The sequence below is a fragment of the Neomonachus schauinslandi genome, chromosome 8, assembly GCF_002201575.2.
Source record: "Neomonachus schauinslandi chromosome 8, ASM220157v2, whole genome shotgun sequence".
NCBI classification, from domain to species: Eukaryota; Metazoa; Chordata; class Mammalia; order Carnivora; family Phocidae; genus Neomonachus; species Neomonachus schauinslandi.
In genome coordinates, this window is record NC_058410.1 from 114741038 (window position 1) to 114755696 (window position 14659).

General features: G+C 40.4%; 1 protein-coding gene and 1 pseudogene across 1 annotated transcript in view; one reads left to right on the forward strand and one right to left on the reverse strand.

The window, feature by feature from the left end:
* The window catches only part of UHRF1BP1 (UHRF1 binding protein 1), a 43537-nt gene extending 29308 nt beyond the window's left edge, over positions 1 to 14229 (reverse strand). Inside the window, 8 exon segments of the mRNA XM_044917223.1 lie at positions 4489 to 4675; positions 5371 to 5541; positions 5968 to 6108; positions 6416 to 6605; positions 12825 to 12916; positions 13617 to 13655; positions 13756 to 13918; positions 14216 to 14229. Of these exon segments, the coding sequence (XP_044773158.1) occupies positions 4489 to 4675; positions 5371 to 5541; positions 5968 to 6108; positions 6416 to 6605; positions 12825 to 12916; positions 13617 to 13655; positions 13756 to 13918; positions 14216 to 14229 (997 nt within the window).
* LOC110575665 lies at positions 1522 to 1986 on the forward strand (annotated as a pseudogene).
* Positions 14230 to 14659: the final 430 nt, after the last annotated feature.

Genomic DNA, 14659 nt, shown 5'->3' on the forward strand with positions numbered 1-14659 from the left:
CCACCTCACACTGGTCAGAATGACTAAAATTGACAAGTCAGGAAACGACAGATGTTGGCGGGGATGCGGAGAAAGCGGAACCCTCCTACACTGTAGGTGGGAATGCAAGCTGGTGCAGCCACTCTGGAAAACAGTATGGAGGTTCCTCAAACAGTTGAAAATAGAGCTACCCTATGATCCAGCAATTGCACTACTGGGTATTTACCCCAAAGATACAAAAGTAGGGATCCAAAAGGGTATGTGCACCCCGATGTTTATAGCAGCAATGTCCACAATAGCCAAACTGTGGAAAGAGCCAAGATGTCCATCGACAGATGAATGGATAAAGAAGATGTGGTATATATATACAATGGAATATTATGCAGCCATCAAAAGGAATGAGAGCTTGCCATTTGCAACGACGTGGATGGAACTGCACGGTCTTATGTTGAGCGAAATAAGTCAAACAGAGAAAGACATGTATCTTATGACCTCACTGATATGAGGAATTCTTAATCACAGGAAACAAACTGAGGGTTGCTGGAGTGGGGGGTGGGGTGGGAGGGATGGGGTGACTGGGTGATAGACACTGGGGAGGGTATGTGCTCTGGTAAGCGCTGTGAATTGTGCAAGACTGTTGAATCTCAGATCTGTACCTCTGAAACAAATAATGCAATATATGTTAAGAAAAAAAAAAAGAAGAAGAAGGTAGCAGGAGGGGAAGAATGAAGGGGGGTAAATCAGAGGGGTAGATGAACCATGAGAGACGATGGACTCTGAAAAACAAACTGAGGGTTCTAGAGTGGAGCGGGGTGGGAGGATGGGTTAGCCTGGTGAAGGGTATTGAGGAGGGCACATTCTGCATGGAGCACTGGGTGTTATGCACAAACAATGAATCATGGAACACTACATCTAAAACTAATGATGTAAGGTATGAGGATTAACATAAGAATAAAAAAATTTTTTAAAAAATGCATAACTGAGGCTACTGGAGGTAGACGGTTTCACAGCAATGCTCCCTCCATTGGAATTATTTAGATGTAAAAGAACAATAAACTACATAGACTGAACATATTAAAATAGGGTCTAGAATTAAAATCAAAATCAAATAGAATTACCAATTACCAACATATTTAATTATAAACACATAATCATACAAGAGACATAAATGGTAAATAGTGTCCATAAATGACTAATTAAAATTCTCCAGTGAGCTGGTGGGATGAGGACAGCATGGCCTTAAGAGTGATAAAGAAAGTTTTTTGCTCACGGGCCTCATTCTAAGGAAAAAGAATTAAAAAGAGGCAGGTGACACTCTTCCCCATCAACTACTAACCTCTTCTCTGAAGGCTGGAATATACACTGTTCCAATTTTATTTTAAGAGATAGTGCTGCCCCACCTCAAGCCAACCTGTCGCCGAGGACCCACCCAGTTTCCAATAATTTCACCTCCAATACCAAGGGAAAGGTAAGCATGTTACTCAAGGGCTCAACATCCCAGGCTATGGTGTCCCTTAATGAAAAAGCAGGTAAATCCCTTCCATGAAGATGGCGCCAAAGGCAAAGAAGGAAGCCCCTGCTTCTCCCAAAGCCAAAGCCAAAGCCAAGGTTTCGAAGGCCTTTTGAAAGGCATCCACAGTCACAAAAAAAAAGAAGATCCACACGTCACCGAAATTCCGACAACCCAAGACACTGCATCTCCGAAGGCACCCTAAATATCCTCAAAAGAGTGCCCCCAGGAGAAACAAGCTTGATCACTATGCCATCATCAAGTTCCCCCTGACCATTGAGTCAACCATGAAGAAAATAGAAGACAACAACACACTTGTGTTCATTGTGGATGTCAAGGCCAACAAGCACCAGATCAAACAGGCTGTGAAGAAGCTCTAGGACACTGACGTGGCAAAAGTCAACACCTTGATCAGGCCTGATGGAGAGAAGGCATATGTTCGACTGGCTCCTGACTATGAGGCTTTGGATGTTGCCAACAAAACTGGAATCATCTAAACTGAGTCCAGCTAGCTAAATCTAAAATGTAAATGTAGGGGTGCCTGGGTGGCTCAGTCGTTAAGCGTCTGCCTTCGGCTCGGGTCATGGTCCCAGGGTCCTGGGATCGAGCCCCGCATCGGGCTCCCTGCTCGGCGGGAAGCCTGCTTCTCCCTCTCCCACTCCCCCTGCTTGTGTTCCCTCTCTCGCTGTGTCTCTCTCTGTCAAATAAATAAATAAATTCTTTAAATAAATAAATAAATAAATAAATAAAATGTAAATGTAGCCTTTAAGGACCCTCTAGAGTCCAAAAGAACTTTCTGTGATGATGAAAATCTTTTATGGTCTGTAGATTGTACTGAGTACTTGAAATGTGACTGGTGCAAATGAGGAACTGAATTTTTTAGTTTACTTAATTTTAACAGCCACATGTGGCTATTGGCTACCATACTGGACACACAGCTCCAGAGCAATGCTATCTATTAGAAATATAATGTGAGCCACATAAGTAATTTTAAATTTTCTAGTAGCCATGTGAAAAAAAGTTTTTTAAAAAGGTGAAATTAATTTTAACAATACCTACTACTTAAATGAATATAATGAATATTTTATCAATTTCCACATACACTCTATATGAAAATAATTATCAAGGTATTCTACACTCTTGTTTTCTACTACATCTTCAAAATCCCATGCGTATATTATATTTGCAGCCCATCTCAATTTGGATCAGCCAACAGTAGTTATATGTGGCTGCATATTAGAACAACTCCAGAGAATCGTACAGCCCTTTCTATACCACTAGTTCTCCCTTCCCTTTTCTCCCCAGATCCCAGGAGAAGAGTCAAATTCACAAGAACTTGTTCTGTTCCTTGCTCCTTAACGGAGTCATACACCATACCTGGGTAAGGCAGGTTGGGAGTTATCCCTGTATCTAAAAATATCTCATCCAAAAATTCCCTAAATTCCAGATTTGTAGTTTAATTTAGTTTAATAAATAAATACATGAGGGCGGGCGCCTGGGTGGCTCAGTTGGTTAAGCAACTGCCTTCGGCTCAGGTCATGATCCTGGAGTCCCGGGATCGAGTCCCGCATCAGGCTCCCTGCTCGGCGGGGAGCCTGCTTCTCCCTCTGACCCTCCCCGCTCTCATGCTCTCTCTCTCTCTCTCTCAAATAAATAAAATAAAAATCTTTAAATAAAAATAAATACATGAGGGCTGCAGAGGAGGCTAATCATTCATATCTTAGTGTGGATTATGGGTCCTGGCCATATGAAGAGGACAGTGCTAAATACCCCTCATCAAGCAAGAGGATGAAACTCTCAATAATACACTCTTAAATAAAGATCTCTGAAAGGATTCAAGACAAAACAAGAGAAAAAACCCAAAGCATTTAGAGTAACACTTGGAAGAAACAACCAAACAAAATAATAATCGTTTTAGGAAAGAACTTCCAAAATAAGTGGGTGGCAAACCAGTGAGCAATTTATTTCTTATGGTCGCAAAAGCAATCTTTATGTTGTCATGGCTCCTTTTAGCTGTCTCAGAGTAGGAGTAGATGGGGGCTGAAGTCACTTCAACACCAAAGAATAGCAAAGCAAGAGAGAGAATGCTGCTTGGAGCCCCAGGAAGAAAAGGTAAGTTCCCCTGAGGAAACAGTCTAGGTGTCATTAAGAGGCAGACATAACCTTCAGAAAGGATAAGGCAGCATGAGAAAAAATCTACTATATGAGAGCATCTGAAGCCAAGAGGTGGTGCAAAGGGGACCATAAAGGAAATGTAGACAGGGTATTAAAGGAACAGGCAGCAGAGGGATAATAATACTGAGTATGTGCCTATAATTAAGGTCCTCCAGATTCAGTATATCATTTCAGTTGAGCGTGACAACAACCAATGTGGTAAAGGAGTCATATATGATTTAACTCAAGATCACAAATGAAGAAACTCAGAGAGCTTAAGCAAGAGGCTAAGTGATTTCCCCAAGGCTCATGAAGGGAAAAAATGAGTCAATTCCTTTTTCATTTTGAATAAACATATATGTGTATGTAATACTAACTGTCCTAATGAATGAAAAGCATAATGAAATACAACACAACCTCTCTGCTTGGGAAGAGGGCATTTACACATAAAAAATATTTAAATTGACTCAAAAATCTGAAAATCCTGGAGTTTCCTATACTTGAATTTACTTCCCTAAAAGTTATACCAGTAGTCAGCATTGCCCAAGATATGTTGGGGAGGAAAAAAGTATACTCTGCTTGAGCTCTGCCCCTGAAGATTCTCTCTTAGTGAGGCCTGGGAGAGCGCTGGCCTCTGTATTTTACTAAGTATTGCCGGTGGTCCCGCTGCACCCTAAAGGCTAAAAGCACTACTTCCCACCAACAGAGCAAGAGACACCACCGGAGACTGAGGCCCAAGGAATGCCTGGGATTAAGGGAAGCCAACCAAAGTACTCCACAGCATCTTGAAAAGAGCTGAAGGTACTGACGGACCACCCAGCCCAGGCTCAGGCCTAACAGAGTACCTGGCTCTCGGGACTGGCTATCATCGCAAATGTGCAGGTCCAGACGGGAGATGAGCAGATGGTAGGAGGACTCCTTCACATCAAATCTCTCAAAGTACTGGCTGAGGCGACTGCTGCTGCTGCTGCCCTGGCCGCCCCCGAACGCCTGGGCCCAGGACTGCTGGGCACTGGGAGCAGGTGGGGTGATCTATATGTGACAGGGAGAAAAACAAGACGTCCAAACCCAGAGAGGCTCCTCACAGGCTTTCTTAAGCTTTAGCTCAGTCTGAAGAAAGCCACAATTTAGCAAGATGCCCCCTCCCTCTCATAACTAACTGTTCACCTGGTAGCTCACTTAGGTCTGTCTCACCTAAATAACCCAAACTCCAAAAAGCCTAATTATAATTAGTCTTGTAACTCCAGTCAGAGTACTATTCTGAGGTTTGAAGTGCCCCCCAAGCTCTCACCCCCCAGGACTTAGCTGACTGATGCTAAAACACTGCCTCCAGAAAGTCTTTCTTAAATGCCCTCTTTCAGCCTGTGTAGTTAGATGCCTCTTCTTTGTATTCTCATGGCATAGTGTCTACCTATATACAGCACTTACCACCTCCTATTATAATAACTTATTTATAGTCCATATTTAAAGACAGTCAGAGCTCCAACGACAGGAACAAGAGGCTTATTTTACTTTTCCTTCCCAGTGGCTAGTACTATATAGCTAACACACCGGAGGCACCCAATGAAGAGAATAAATGAATAAATTAGAAGCACAAACAAAGCCTATGCAAATGACAAATGTCCCAGATAAGCCTAAGGAAGTCTAGACCCCACCTATGTTGGTATGAATTAGGTCTGGCCCTCCATCTCCCTAGCCCCACCCAGGGTATCTGTTTTGCCTCTAACCTGTACAGGCTCAGGGGCCAGGCTCTTTCTCTGCTGGGCTGACTTCTCCATTGCCTCACTCAGTGACTCTGCATACTTCATCATAGCCTTGAGCTGCGAGTCAGTTAGCACCCAGAGCAGGTCATCCAACAGGAACATCAGCTTGGAGGCTACCACATTGCAATCTTTGGTCTGAAGGGGCCACATAAAACATGGGGTTCAACATCTGCTATCATTCCAACTCCTCAACGGGACTATCACTTGATTAATTTCAGAGAGGGCTTTTCAGAACATGAAAGGGAAGCAGCAAACACTATGGAGAGTCCATTTCTTACAAAACTACTAAAGTCTTCTGCGATTAACAAGAAACAACAGCAGTCAACAGCCAGGTGCCTATGTCAGTGTTCCTATATGGGTAAAAACCGTGGTTTCCAAAACTCAGGTGACAAGGAGGGGCAAATGTTCACAGCAATGTTCTGTGCAACACTGAATTACAGGCCTGCCCCTTTTGATTGTCATTCCTGGGCCAGTAACATTCAAAAAACAGACAACAACAACTCCAGGCTGTCTAGGAGAATAAAAGATGCAAGTTTTCACTAGGGCAGAGAACATACTCACTCTTCTCTTGAGGGCTATCTGGATCCTGCCTTGGTTGGTAATAAGCCTCAGTGGAGTGGTGACTGGGTCCTGATCACCATTGTCTGTAGCATCTGCCTCAATTCGAAGTGTTTGCCAAGTTATTTCCTTAAATGTTAAAACCTAGAAGGAGAGAAAGTAAAATCCCTTAATTCTATGGATGAAATTAACCAAGAGGCAGGAAGTCCAAGGGGAAAAGACGAGCAAAACAGAAACTCCCACCATTCTCAGTTGGGATCCTACCAATAGAATGTGGTGAATCAGAGATCCCTAAGAGAAGAAAGCATGTAGCAATAACACTGGGATTCTTGGGTTCACAGGAATGGGTGACGTATCTGAGGAAATCCCCAAAGCAGGAATAATATCCTTTAAAAATCAGTCCTATTTTGAATCTCCCCATTCTCTCCTCTTGCAATACTGGGGCTGTCACCTCTCCTCGGTGGGGGTCAGTGATGCGGGTGAGGCGGAGGTCACTCTGCTGCCAGTTGGGGTTGACGCTGTAGCCCTGGAGCTGCCACAATTCAAAAGAAGCGTGGAAGGCCTTGGAGTGAATCTTGATGGTGATGGAATTGACGATGATGAACATCCCCTCCACCACCTTCTCAGCAAAGCCATACTCACTACAACAAATGAGGCAGAGCAATGTTCAGAAGCAGGTGAAACTTTGTGCACACTCTTTATACTGGAAGACATCAGACAAGATTATTAACACTGTCTCTCTTTGGGTGCTAGAACTATGAATGATTTCTTTCTTTATTTCTCTCTTCCTATTTCTACTTATAGTTTTTAAATTTTGAAAATTTTTTATGATGCAGTACTCTTTAATTGGATTTTTTGAGGAACAAAATAAAAGAAAAAGAGTTGACCTAGAAATAATCTCCCTTCTGTTAGAAAGAATAAATTGAAAAATATTTTTATAATCCACAAACTACATAAATTTGAATGTTGTACATGAGGGAAGGTATAACTAAAGAAAGGAAACGCTAGGTTTCTATAAAATCTTCAAAGACACAGCATACTCTGCAAAGGTAGTGGAAAGAGGAAAGAAGTACAGCCAAGTGAGCAAGAGGTCAAGAACAATTCCAACTCTCTACCCTGTCAAATATATCCCAAAGAGCATAGCTGTACTTCCACAGTGAGAGGTCAGAAATGGCAAGGAGAGAATTGAAGGCCATCTTAAAGTCCTTCTGGATGTAGAAAACACAGACATTCTTTTTTTTTTTTAAGATTTTTATTTATTTATTTAGCAGAGAGAGAGAGAGAGCACAAGTAGGCAGAGCGGCAGACAGAGGGAGAGGGAGAAGCAGGCTCTCCACCAAGCAGGGAGCCCGATGTGGGGCTCGATCCCAGGACCCTGGGATCATGACCTGAGCCGAAGGCAGCCACTTAACAGACTGAGCCACCCAGGCACCCTGAAAACAAAGACATTCTTGACATGTAAATGAAATCAGTTCTCATTACAAGAGATAAAAAGGTGTGGAAATTATAAATTTGCAATCTATTTTTTTGCAAAAAATATATTTGCAATCTATATCATAAAGGGCTAACATCTCTAATGTATAAAGAGCTTCAAGAAACTGAAAAGAAGGGGCGCCTGGGTGGCTCAGTCGTTAAGCGTCTGCCTTGGGCTCAGGTCATGATCCCAGGGTCCTGGGATCGAGCCCCGCATCGGGCTCCCTGCTCAGCGGGAAGCCTGCTTCTCCCTCTCCCACTCCCCCTGCTTGTGTTCCCTCTCTCGCTGTGTCTCTCTCTGTCAAATAAATAAATAAATTCTTAAAAAAAAAAAAAAAGAAACTGAAAAGAAAAAGACCTACAGGCCAATAAAAACGGGACAAAGTATGGACAGTTTACAGAGAAGTGCAAATGATATTAAACATAAAAATGTTCAACCTCACTCATAAATCACAATTATACCCAGACACTTAATTTATAATAGAGGTGACAGAGTAGTAGGGAAAAGATGGTCTTTCAATAACAGTGCATGGTCAATTTGAAGATATTGACCGGGAAAAAATAGTATTAACTCCTATTTTACATCAAACAAAAAAAAATAATCAGTTTTAAGTCTGTATCTAAATGTGTAAGGTCAAACAATAAAACTTTTAGAAGAAAACAAAAAAGAATATCTTCATGGCTTAGGACAGGAAAAGAGCCCTTAAACAGGACTCAAAAAGGGCTAAGCATAAAGGGGGGAAAAAGGTATACTGGACTACATTAGAATTAATCATTTCTGTTCAACAAAAAAGCAACATTAAGAGTGATAGTGATGCTCAACATCACTCATCATCAGGGAAATGCAAATGAAAACCACAATGAGATATCACCTCACATCTGTCAAAATGGCTAGTATCAAAGCAACAAGAAACAACTGTTGGCAAGGATGCGAAGAAAAGGAAACCTTTGTGCGCTGTTGGTGGGAATGGCAATTTGGTGCAGCCACTGTGGAAAATAATATGGAGGTTCCTCAAAAAACTAAAAAGAGAAGTATCATACAATCCAGTAATTCTACTTCTAGGTATTTACTTGAGGAAAATGACAACACTAATTCAAGAAGGTATCTGCATCCCTATTTATTGCAGCATTATTTACAATAGTCAAGATATGGAAGCAACCCAATTGTCCATAAATAGATAAATGGATAAAGAAGATGTGCTATACACACACACACACACACACACACAATGGAATATTACTCAGCTATAAAAAAGAATGAAATCTTGCCATTTGTGACAACATGGGTGAACCTAGAAGGCATTAGGCTAAGTAAAACAAGTCAGACAAAGAAAGACAAATACCATATGATTTCACTTATATGTGGAATCTAAAACACAAAACAAATGAACAAACAAAACAAAAACAAATTCATAAATACAGAGAACAAACTGGTGGTTGCCAGAGGAGAGGGGTAGGAGGAGTGGGCAAAATAGGAGAAGTGATGAAGAGGTACATACTTCAAGTAATAAAATAAACCAGTCATGAGGATGAAAAGTACAGCACAGGGAATATAGTGAATAATATTGCAATAATATATGATAACTATACTTATCATTATGAGCACTACATAATGTGTAGAACTGTCAAATCTCTATATTGTACACCTGAAACCAATAAAACATTGTATATCAACTATACTTAAAAAGAAAAAAAGGAAGCAACACCAGGGATGAGCAGGTACAGAGAAAAGGCCATGTGAGGAAATGCTCAGGAGTCAGCATCTGCAAGCCAAGGAGAGAGGCCTCAGGACCTGCTGATACCTTGATAATAGACTTCAAGCCCCCAGAACTATGAGAAAATAAATTTCAACTATTTAGGCACCCAGTCTATGGTATTATGTCATGGTAGTCATAGCAAACCAATACAAATGGATACAGAGTTCCAATTTCAGAAGATGAAAAAGCTCTAGAGATTTGTTGCAGGATGTGAGTTCAGTTAACACTACTGAACTGCACACTTAAAGATGGTTAAGATGGGGGCACCTGGGTGTCTCAGTTGGTTAAGTGTCTGCCTTGGGCTCAGGTCATGATCCCAGAATCCTGGGATTGAGCCCCACATCAGGCTCCCTGCTCAGTGGGGAGTCTGCTTCTCCCTCTCTCTGCCGCTACCCCTGCTCATACTCTCTCTGTCTCTCTCTCTCTAATAAATAAATAAAATCTTTTAAAAAATAAAAAGATGGAATCATACTGTATGATTCCAACTATATGACATTCTGGAAAAGGAAAAACAATGGAGATAGTGAAAAAAGACCAGTTGTTTCAGGGGTTGGGGGCAGGGATAGAGATAAATAAGTGGAGCACACAGAATTTTTAGGGCAGTGAAAATACACTGTGATACCATAATGGTGGATATATGTCATTATACATTTGTCCCAACCCCTAGAATGTACAAAACCAAGAGTGAACCTTAATATGACCTATGGACTTTGGGTGATTGTGATGTGTCAATGTAGGTTTAACCACTGTAACAAATGTACTACTCTGGTAGGGGATGTTGATAATGGAGAAGGCTATGCATGCGTGGGGGCAAGAGGATATGGGAAATCTGTGTACCTTCCTCTAACTTTATTGTGAACCTAAAACTGCAAAATTTCTCTTAAAAAAAAATGAACTTCTCAATATGTCAAATTGGTATCCCAACCATATAAAAAATGACTTCAAGTGACTTTAAAACACAGCATTTGACCATACTTCCCTAGTGGGATATATCATAAGGTTAAAACACATGAACGCACAGGAATCTACTGTATTCAGTAATCTTATTGATAGTTATAATATTGGCTTTGTTATTTTTTTAAACAATTGAAAAAGTAAATCATTTATTATATTATTGTTGTTAGGAACCAAGGTTCAGCACATGAACAAAAAATAGAAACATTAAATCTAAAAAGTTATTTTAAAATCCTCTTTTTATTTGAATTGAGAAACATCAGCATATTGGCATGATTTATTTTTCTCTTTCTTAAAAATACCTTTACCCTAGAACTGAACACTAAGGTCTCAATTCAAATGACAACTCAATGAATACAACTTTGCCCAGACTGTTCTCTCTAAATAACATTTCTCACTAAAAGGAATCAGGGTTCCTTGGAGAAATGTCAGATTCCAGGTCTGAAGTAAGGATGTATATGAGAAGCCTGAAACATCTTATTCTGTCTAAAAGCAAAAAGATTATTGGGGTCTTCTCCAAAAGACACAGGAGGTGACTTCGAAAGGCTCTCACTAGCCAAAGATGAGGACATCTGAATATCAAAACAAATAATGATTATAAATGTATGAAATACAACAAACATATTTTTTTAAGTAAATGGAAGTGTAGGATGTAAGAAAATTTAAATGTAAAAACATGTAAAAAGAATCTAAAATAGTAAACCACTCTGGAAAAGTTTGGCAGTTTCTTAAAAAGCTAAATCTTACCTACCATACCACCTGACCATTCCACTCCTAGGCATTTACCCAAGAGAAATAAAAGCACATGACCAGGGCGCCTGGGTGGCTCAGTTGGTTAAGCGACTGCCTTCGGCTCAGGTCATGATCCTGGAGTCCCGGGATCGAGTCCCGCATCGGGCTCCCTGCTCGGCAGGGAGTCTGCTTCTCCCTCTGACCCTCCTCCCTCTCATGCTCTCTGTCTCTCATTCTCTCTCTCTCTCAAATAAATAAATAAAATCTTTAAAAAAAAAAAAAAAAAAAGCACATGACCACACAAAAACTTGTACATGAATGTTCATAGCAGCATTATTCACAATAGCCAAAAACTGTAAATAAAGTGTCAGTTAACAAGTGAATGGATAAACAAATTGTGATCTATCCACACAATGGAATATATTACTCAGTAATAAAAGAAATGAACTACTGATACACTCAACAACATGAATGAATCTCAAAATAATTATGCTGACTAAAAGAAGCCAGACAAAAACCAGTACATACTATATGATTCATTTATATAAAATTATAAAAAATGTAAACTAATCTATAGTCACAGAAAGCCATGCTTGTCTGGGGATAGGAAGGGGTGAGAAAGGAAAGGGAAGGAATATAAAGGAGAACAACAATATGTTTAAGGGTTAATGGATATGTTCGTTGTCTTGATTGTGTTGATGATTTCTTGGTGTATGCATATGCTAAAACTTATCAAATTGTATACTTTGTATATGTAGTCTATTTTGTATCAATTATACTTCAATTGTACTTTATACTTTATACTTTAATAAAGTTGTTAAAAACATGAATTCAATTATACTTTATACTTTAATAAAGTTGTTAAAAACAACATGAATTCAAAATGATAAACCTCCTTCATCCTCCCCTCACACCCACAAAAAATCTTAGAGAATATTGCTAATCTATTATTGCTAGTAAACGCAATAGGAAGAAAAGAATTATAAAATCCCTGTTTTGCAGCCTACAATGAAATAACAGATCTATACAACTATCATCAAATGGTTATCAACAGTCCTTACACCATGAGGTGAAATAGATAAGGAACTTAATCACAACAGATAAATCAGACCATCATCATCTGAATCCACTGATTAATCTTAACCAAAGGAACATTTTGTCCCTCCTGATATGTCACAATAGGAAATACATGGTACAATTTCTAGAGCATTCTTACCAAGAAAACAAAAAACAAAAACATTTACTCAAATCAAGCCTTTAAATCTTACTCTCGGTTTAAATGAGAAACATTTAAAATATAACCTTGAGGACACAATCAGCCGAAATACAAAATGTGGGAAATTCTTTAGAAAAAACAATCTAGTTTATACAAAGAATAAATGGTTTATTAAAGAGTGGGGGTGGGGGATTGTTTAGAATTAAAGAGCCTTGAAAGGCAAATCCCTAAATGTAATATGTGGAGCTCTTTGGAGCCACACTGCATTGGCAAAAATATTTTAGAGACAATTCAGGAAAACTGAATATGAAATAAGTATTAAATAATATTAACAAATTCCTATTAATTCTATTGATTGTGATAATAGTATTGTGTGTTTTTTCTTTCTTTCTTCACAATCCCTGTCTCTTAAAGACACAGTATCCAGAAGTATTTACAGATGGAATCATATGGTGTCTGGGATTTGCTTTCAAATACGACAGTGTGCGCGCACGCACACACACACACATACACAGAAACACACACAGTGGCAGGAAAAAGGTGAAAATAGAATGGCAAAATGTTGATAGCTGTTGGAAGTTAGATCTTAGTTGCATGGGGGTTGATTACACTATTCTCTCCACTTTAGTGTAGGTTGGAAAATTCCCATAATAAAAACTTTATTTTTCACTAAAAGTTGATACAGAACAGGTAACATGTTGGAAATAATAGGGACCTAAGGAACTAACCTCTGTCCTGAAGCAAGGGCAATGGGAGACTGTCCATTCGGGGGCCGAGGCTCCTCACATGTCTTCATCTCCACCTCTACCTTATCCAGACACTGAAATAAAAGCCACGGAGAGCTAAGCATCTGCACAAAAACCTACACAGCACACACTGAGTCTTATTCATCCCTATGCTCTACTGCCTAGTTGAGTGCTGTGCCTACAGGGGGCAAACAATAAATGTTTGTTGAATGAATGAACAAACTGAAATGCAAGAAGAGGCCTCATCTTCCCTCTTCCATGTCCATTAGCAGCAGAACTCTAGGACAAGCATGGGATTAACTCACAGCAGAGAACTAAAACATAAATCCAAGTTACAGAAGTATTACTATCCCTGGGGATTCCAATCTTCAGATAAAGATAAGCACTGATGAGTTCCTGAAGGGCTTTCAGCTGATAATCACCCAACAGTCGACATGAACTAAATTTCTAATTTTTTCTCTGTCAGGATTCCAAAGGAAATCTAAAAGTAGAACCTGGGCAGCAAAATTTGTTATAAAAAACAAAAGGCAAAACAACCAACTCAGGACTCCTGTGTCTTGTGTCTCAGTGCTAACTGCCACACCGCACAGTAATTTCAGAATAAGCCCAGACAATAGTCACTCTGTCTCAGAGAGAAGCTCACAAGCCAGACAGAGCAATCACCACTCCCAAAAGGGATAGCCTGTCAGGACTCCTCCCCATCTCCTCTCAGATCTTTTAAAACCCCACCCCAGCCATCCCATTTGATTACTTGCAATCAAGAAAGGCCATTACCAAGCAAATGGGGTGTGTCTTCAACTTTGTCCACTGGATCTGCAAGAGGAAAGCAACACTCAGGGCTGTGGGAGCTGCCCCTCAAGAAAGCATGCCTGCTGGCCAAGGACAGCAACAGCACTCTGACCCCCATTCTCACCCGGATGGAGGCCCTGTTGCAGTAGACCCGAGTAATGGCTAACCAGGTAGGCAGCTCCAGCACATTCTGTAGAACCTCTTCATCCAGCTCCAGGTTGGTCAGCTGACCCTCCCCTTTCAGGGTGCTCAAATTGATTTTGTCCGGGGAAAGATTCTTGGTGAACCTGAAAAGAGTAAAGATAAGAAGCTATTATTTCCATGGAAATCCACAAAATGAGCATTATAGCCAACACTTTTCAATTTGGAGAAAAGAGAAAGTTAAAGAACCAATATTGACTAATGACCACACTGTCTCTATGCCAAGTAAGACGTTAGGTCAGACCTACCATTCTACTCATGATTGTGTCACCTTTCTACTCAAGCACCTACAATGGGGATTCTGGACAAATGGCTATCGAAGTGGCAACATAGCCTTTGGTATTTCTGAATCCCCACATTAAAACAGAGCAACTAGGTAACACCACAAAAAGCCCATGGATAACAACACTAGACGATGAAGCATCCTCATAAACCCCCATATAAAGAGAGAAAAACACCAATGGCCAGGAGACACAAGTACTATAAGCAGCTATGCAGATCAACATAAAGGGAAGCAATAGGGCATCTGACAGACCAGAGAACAGAAGAACCCCAAATAACCAAGTTTTAAATGAAAAGCAATGTGGGCCAATCTGATCGCAGAGACTGAAACTAGTGGGGTTGAGTCCACTGCAAGGGGTCCCCAGTGAGGCCTAAAGGACCTGGAGCAGTCTAGCCTTAAAAACTCATGGAACTAACCAGGCTCCTTCCTAGGACAGGGCACCAACGCTGAAAAGAAACTGCTGAGAGAGGAATCCAAATTGAACAAGATAGGGAAAACAGAAACAAAGAGATGGTACAAACAAAAGTGGGGGTGGGGAGGGGCA